At 51.7% G+C, this 7,500-nt stretch overlaps 1 protein-coding gene across 6 annotated transcripts in view; it reads left to right on the top strand.

The window, feature by feature from the left end:
* Positions 1-7,500, top strand: part of frmd4a (FERM domain containing 4A) — a 74,153-nt gene that overhangs the window by 60,212 nt on the left and 6,441 nt on the right. For 4 of the 6 annotated variants that reach the window (XM_079743558.1, XM_079743557.1, XM_079743560.1 and 1 more), the window contains 4 exons: positions 333-491; positions 1,687-2,022; positions 3,377-3,987; positions 7,298-7,400. In XM_079743558.1, the coding sequence (XP_079599684.1) occupies positions 333-491; positions 1,687-2,022; positions 3,377-3,987; positions 7,298-7,400 (1,209 nt within the window). The remainder of the gene's footprint in view (positions 1-332; positions 492-1,686; positions 2,023-3,376; positions 3,988-7,297; positions 7,401-7,500) is intronic. The other 2 variants (XM_079743559.1, XM_079743561.1) reach the window with 2 other exon arrangements.

The raw sequence follows: 7,500 nt of genomic DNA, 5'->3' as shown, positions 1-7,500 counted from the left end.
CGTGGGGAGCCGGGGGGTCCCACTGTGGCCCCCCCAGAGCGGGGCTCATACTGCCAACACACACACGTTGTTCCCCTTCTCGAGTGTCATTAAGACGGCGGCCACAGACGATACTCTATATATATGTTTAGCAATTATTATTTTTGCTATCCCCCGCTATTCACTTGTGGAATAGCGGGGGATAGTTGTTATTTTGTAAATACTTTAATATCGTTTCGTTGATTTGTCCACCGCGCAGTGTTTGTGACTTCATCCATGACGCATTATTCACCCAGCCTCCTCCCTCCTCCTGCCCTCTGCCCGCCCCCCCCCCGGGCCCCTCGGGCCTCTAGCCACAGGCGCTTCCCTAGCTCGGGGGCCGCAGAGCCGGGGGGCAGTAGCTCTCTCCAGAGTAGCCCCGTCAGAAGCCTCCCCGGCTGGAACTCCCAGTCCAGCATGCCCTCCACCCCTGACCTGAGAACCAGAGCTCCCCACTACGTACACTCCACCAGGTCAGAGCCCGCCCCCCCCCCCCCCCCCCCCTCAACCACGCGGGACACGGAGCCTGCTCTCCCCATGCATGGACGCACGTGAGCCTGTCTTGCCTTGTAGGACGCGCATGTCACTGCGTAGCTGCTGTGGTGCATCCTGGGGGAAAGCCTTGCGAGGCGCTTGTGTCTTTAAAGATAGCTTAAAGGGGACGTGTGATACCACCAGGCGATGAGCCCTTACAAGCCGTTTCGAAAATCGGCCCCCTTCTGACATCACTAGTGGGCGTGTCCACCTAGGTCTGTGCTGGATAGATCAGTCTACCAGCCTACCCAGTGGACTTAAGTCAACGCTGCTCATCTATCCAGCACAGATCCAGGTGGACACGCCCACTAGTGATGTCAGAAGGGGCAGTTTTTCGAAACGACCTGTAATGGCTAATCACTCTCACACCTGGTGGTACAATATGTCCCCTTTTAACCTCCAATAAGTTCCTTATTGGAGGTTCATTTGGGTAAAGGTCTTTAATACGGATCCATCGGGGGTGAGTAGAGACATCGAGAACATTAAGTTACGAACTGTCAAACACACATTCCTTTTATTTCATTCCATTTCATACTTTGAGTAGGATGTTTGTGAGATGTTAGAGTGAGATTCAATCATTCATGAACTGCCGGGCATGAGCGATAAGTAAAACACTGACCTGACCAGAAGTCTGACTGGTGCAGAAGTGCATTAAGGTGCAAGTGGAAATGACATTACAAGAAACAAAGGCATGAGGCAACATAAGCTATACAAAGGTCAATCCCTTTTAGGTTGCGTGTGCGTGTGTGTGTGTTTTTGTGTGTGTGTGTGTGCGCGCGTGTGTGTGTAATGCAATGCACGTTAATATATAGCCTACATGCAATGTATTCTCAGTTGTAGCTCAGCTACACCACTTCCATACCTCAGTGATGTAATGTTTCCCCCCCTCCCTCCCTCCCTCCCTCCTCCCTCCCTCTCTCCCCCCTCCCTCCCCCCCCTCCCTCCCTCCTCTCTCCCTCCCTCCCTCCTCCCTCCTCCCTCCCTCCCTCCCCCCTCCCTCCCTCCCTCCCCCCCTCCCTCTCTCCCCCCTCCCTCTCTCCCCCCTCCCTCCCTCCTCCCTCCCCCACCTCCCTCCCTCCTCCCCCCCTCCCTCTCCCCCTCCCTCCCCCCTCCCTCCCTCCCTCCCTCCCCCAGGTCTGTGGACATCAGCCCCACCCGTCTGCACAGCCTGGCCCAGCACTTTAGGAACCGCAGCTCCAGCCTGGAGTCCCAGGGCAAGCCGCTGGCGTCGGACCCCGAGGCGGCCCAACCCCCGGGGGGCGCTCTGACCGGCAGCCCTGACTTCTTCCTGGGCCCTGGCCGCTCCAACGGCTCGGACCCCCTGGACGACTGCTCGTCCTGCACCAGCCACAGCAGCTCCGAACACTACTACCCCGGGGGGGGCGGGCCCCTGGCCCCCGGGGGCAACCCCAACTACTCCACCCTGGGGGAGTACTCCCCCTCCAAGGCTCGGCAGAGGCAGCGCCACAGGTGGGCACCGGCGTCTCTATGTTAACACGACGCACACCTCGTACAGGAACGCCGCTTCATGTGCATCGCTGCAATGTTTACATAAATCCCAGGAACACGTGTACACATTACAGTTTTGTAAAACTTTCTTTAAGAAAAAATCCCCCCAAACTATTATCTTTGATTGTTCATGTACCCGGTGTTTATTCAAAAGCTGGTTATTTATTTATTAATTATATATTATTATTATTATTTAATTTTTAGTGTTTAATACAAATGTGTTGAATGTAGTACAGATGCCCCCCTCCCGATCTGAAGGCATCCCCACCCCCTTACATAACACATGAGCTGTGTTCGAAACCGTTCCCTATCACGGATATAGTGCACTATATAGGGTGCTCGCCATTTTGTACCGGTGTTTTCATGCACTATAGAGTGCACTTAAAATACCCCAAATTTGAGTGAACATACGATGTTCCCTACATGTTACTCCCGTATAGCACATTTAACATAACATAGAAAATTCAACATTCAAAATCAATAAAAAAAAACCTTGATCAAGGAAATGTAACATTCAACATCAATACAACCTCCAGCTTTCCTCGTGGGTGCCCGGTTTGTTTACACAATGTGGGCGCAGCTGTCTGCGTCACACAAATACCCGGCGCATTTACTGACGCAAATGACGTTTAGAAATGTTCAGCGTAGTGTCCGAATCCTCGTTTGTTCGTTCCCTATATAGTGCACTATATCATAAGCACTATAAAGGAAATAGCGAGTGACCTCAGCTACTTTCTGCAGTGGGGGAAACCCTGCCGGCTGTAGTCCATAAACGGAGCAGAGCCCTAATTACTGTAACGAGCCACACCTGGGTTGATCCTACGCTGACACCTCTGTGTGTAAATAAGGTTAAAAACGACGTACAACTGATACAGGAATACCACTTCATATGAATCGTTGCAGTGTCAGCGTAAATCCCCAAAACATGTGTACACATTCCGGTTTGCAGTTGAGCTAGACATTATGGACAGTGCATGCCTCATTATCGTAACGTGACCTGATTGACGATGCAGCACAAACAGATAATAACACTCGTAGCATTCATTATGGCTCTCATTACAGCAGACTTAACGATTCTTCTACCGAGCCACACCAAAACGATTTATTGGTGAAACTGCATAAGTCGTGTGCTTTTTTGTGTTTTTTGCTAGTATGTTTTCATCGTGTTGACACATGCATTGGACTCACGTGTCCTTGCTCAGCCCTGTGTAACCCAGGCTCTGAAGGTTCCTATGAATACAACTTTACCTACTCACCTTCCTCTGTGAGAAGGGTCCATCGGGTTTAACGCTGTCCCTCCGTCCCCCTCCTCCAGGTCCGCCGGCCACCTGGGCTCCTCCAACTCCGGCTCCATGCCCAACCTGGCGGCCAAGAACGGCTGCGGCGGCGGCGGCGGCGGCGGCGGCGGCGGCGGCGGCGGCTCGGCCGGGGGCCACCACGGGGTCTACATGCACAGCCAGTCGCAGCCCTCCTCCCAGTACCGCATCAAGGAGTACCCGCTGTACGTGGAGGGCAGCCCCAACCCGGTGGTGGTGCGCAGCCTGGAGAGCGACCAGGAGGGCCACTACAGCGTCAAGGCCCAGTTCAAGACCTCCAGCTCCTACACGGCGGGGGGGCTCTACAAGGAGACCTGGGGGGCGGGCGACGACGGCGCCGAGGGCGGCGGCCGCCTCACGCCGTCCCGCTCGCAGATCGTACGGACTCCCTCGCTGGGGCGGGACGGGGCGGGAGGAGCGGGGGGAGGAGCGGGGGGCCGGGTGGCCGTGTCGGACGAGCTGCGCTGCTGGTACCAGCGGTCGTCGGGCAGCCTGAAGGAGAAGGGCCACTCGCACTCGGGGTCCAACGCGTCGGAGGCGGGCTCGCAGCAAGGCACCCTGGGACACGGCCGCGGGAGCCGCGTGGGGACTCTGTCCAGGTGCTCGCCAGGTGAGCGCCTTCGCCGCCCCCGGTGCATGCTGGGAGTTGAGGGCCCTGACGGGCGATCCGTCACACGTTAGGACGTCGCCTTTACATTCCTACATTGAGTCGTTTAGCTCTCGTCTTAAGGGACCCACAAGTGAGGCTGGGAAACAACCAAAGCATCCAATCACAAGAGAGCATTCTCACAGGGGGCGTCGTCGTAGGACGCGCCCTGGAGTCACTCACTGACTGGTTCTGGGTCTGCTACTTATGGAGCAGGGCTGTAGTTAGATAATTAGGACACCTGCAAAAGGTCTATTGGAGTTGAAACCAAAAAAGTGCTGCGCAACCTAATTCAAAGAACAACTGTACAGAGTTCAGAGTGGCTATATTAATATTTTCCTTTGTACTAGCTTGGTAGTGCAAGCAGTTAGATGTATAGTAGTTACATCGCGTTTCAGAATTCTGTATACATACCCTAATACTAGTGGTTTCTAGACCGTTAGAGCTAGTTAAAATACAGCTGATTAATACAATAAGGTACTACCTGCTGGTAAGTAAGCAACTAAAGATGAAAGTAATGAAAGTACTCTAAAATATGGTTATTGTTGGTATAACTATGGTATAAGCAGAAATAAACCAGCATGTAGTATCTTATTATTTGAAAAAATTGTAAAATGGTGGTTCTAAGGTTACTAGAGTTGCTATACCCAGTTTATTTGTCACTTAGTAATTGAATAAATCAACAAATAAAGTTGTAAAACTGTCACGAGGTTTGTTATATATATATATATATATATATATATATATATAAGATATATAAGATAACAAACATAGTTGTATTTACAAATTCAGTTGACTTGTCTGCTCAGTTTAGTTCCCGGAACCTTTTGGAATGTCCTAGGGACTTTTTTGGGGGGTAAAATAATGTTCCCGGAACTTCTTCTAGACCCTGGTTCCTGCGGTGGACAGACACTTAGTTCCTGCAAAGGATCCTAGTTCTGGGGTAAAGTTCCTGCGGCGGAAAAGCGGCTTAATCTATTGAAGTTTGTCCTACTATCCTCTGGTAAATCAAAGGTGCAGATAATTAGTGCTGTGAGCGACAGCTGTGTTAAGGCCTAGTCACGGTTCCACGTTGACGACGCAAGGCAATGACCAGGCAGTCGCTTCGACGCAGTTGTGAACCTGTTTGGGTTCTGCGTTGAGTCTACGTCGGGTTTACATTAGCGGAGCAATCACAGCCCTTGTTGCTGCGTCGCCTCGACGCAAGGTTACAATTTCTGGGAGGCGCACGTCAGGCCCTTGCGGTGGACGCAAGGAGGGTCCAAAGAACGTAAGGGGTCCGTAACCTCCTGGCGTACAACAATAGCTAAGGCTTTAGTCCTACTTCGACAGGGCCTATCGGGCGTCGTCCTAGAATACTAATGCAGTAATCTATTGCCTGGAAGCTCAACGTCCGTCCATCCCCCCCCCACAAAAACCAGTGCCCCGTGTGAGGCTCGAACTCACGACCTTCAGATTATGAGACTGACGCACTGCCTACTGCGCCAACGAGGCCTGGGAGTCTGCTCTGTTGAAGCTCATTTTTCAGCCAATCAGAAAGGTCCAGCACTGCCAGCCACAGCCCAGAGGTCACTGACCCTTGGGAAAGTCCTAGGGACGTTTTTGGGGTAGAGCACTCTCCCCAGAACTAATTTTAAACCCTGGTTCCTACGGTGGAAATGCACTAAGTTCCTGCGAAGTTTCCTATTTCTGGGGTAAAGTTCCTGCAGTGGAAAGGCGGCTTAATGTAGTGGAGTGTGCTCTACTAACCGGGCTGAGGTGAATCAAAGGTGCAGATAATCAGTGGTTTGAGCGACACCTGTGTTAGTCTTACAGCGACACCGTTGTGAGAAGGGTCTATTGGGCGTCGCCTTAGTTTACTAATGCAGTCGTTTATGGCATTGAAGTGAGACCTTCCCACATCGCCCAAAAAGCAGTGCCCCGTGTGAGGCTCGAACTCACGACCTTCAGATTATGAGACTGACGCGCTGCCTACTGCGCCAACGAGGCCTGGGGGTGTGCACAGTGGACTGTGAGTTTCGACCAATCAGAAATGTCCAGCACCGTGGTTCCCTGAGCCTTTTGGAAAGTCCAAGGGGTGATTTTTGGGGCGAAATACGCAATGATGTAACTTAATTTACACCCTGGTTCCTGTGGTTGAAAAACACTTAGTTCCTGCAAAGGTTCCTAGTTCTGGTGTAAAGTTCCTGCGGTGGAAAGGCGGCTTAATCTAGTGAAGTTTGGTCTAGTAACCGGGCTGAGGTCCATAAAAGGCGCAGAAAGTTCGTGTTATGAGCCGCACCTCTGTGAGAGGGATCCTTCGGGCGTTGCCCTAGCTTGCTGACGCCAGATCTTCTGCCTGGAGGTTAGACTTCACCCCCCCCCCCCGCGACGAAAAGCAGTGCCCCGTGTGAGGCTCGAACTCACGACCTTCAGATTATGAGACTGACGCGCTGCCTACTGCGCCAACGAGGCCTGTGTGGTTACTCAGTGGAGTGGGAAACGCTCCGATCTGAGTGTGTAACCCGATCCCGGGCCGCCCCGGGGCTCTGTGTCACCATGACCACCACGCCCCAAACCTCAGCGTGAGCCGGAGCCGGAATGCCAAAGGAATTCGAACCGTGACCTCGACCTCTTTGGTGTATCTGGAGTTGGGATTAGACAGACTTTCTCGCTACTTCCACCACTGCGTTGTTCAATACTTGATCCTGATTGGTTCAAAACTTTCCATGGGTGTGGGTTTTTTTCAAAGGCCCAGTTGACTTTTAAAAGTTCAATGGGCTGCAAATCCAAAATTAAAAACAACAGTCAAACAGAACTATCGACCAGGTGTTTCCTCGACAACGCAATTTTTTTTGGTCTCAAAGCAGCAATATGCTCACAGAATTAGTTACTTATGATGAGAGAAACGTATATATTTGTTGGTAACTGTGGTACTGTGGTGGAATAAACTCTCTGAGGGGCCGGTTATTGGAAAGAAATCTACTCCAAACTACAAACTGGGCTTCACCTCGGCCACATCAACGTCGTTCATTACTTTCCAATAACAACCCCCCCCGTCGTGGTTTAACCCTTACATACTTCACAAGTGCTGTTTGAAACGATGGTTACATATAGAAACTAGTACGTTTAGGTGTCGGGTTGGAGAGTAGAAGCTACAGTCGGAGATTAGGAAAGCGACGCTAAAGCATCCAGTCCGTCCGTGTATCTGTTGCTATTTGTTGTAAATGGTGAACGTGAATCTGTTGTTTGTTTTCTGTGTTTCATGAAGTCTGGTGTGTTTCTCTCTCCGTAGCTGCCTCCCCACACAGTCAGAGGAGTATGACTCCCTCCAGTGAACTGGCGGCCATACCCACTCCCCCCTGTAGCCCACAACACATTCTCAACTGGCAGAGCGGGTAAGACACACACACACTGACACACACACACACACACACACACAAAACCAAACAAACCCACCACACACATACACATGCACACACACACAAAACCAAATCA

This window comes from Pollachius pollachius, assembly GCF_949987615.1.
Source record: "Pollachius pollachius genome assembly, chromosome: 9".
NCBI classification, from domain to species: Eukaryota; Metazoa; Chordata; class Actinopteri; order Gadiformes; family Gadidae; genus Pollachius; species Pollachius pollachius.
This window is presented reverse-complemented; position numbering and strand designations above follow the sequence as displayed.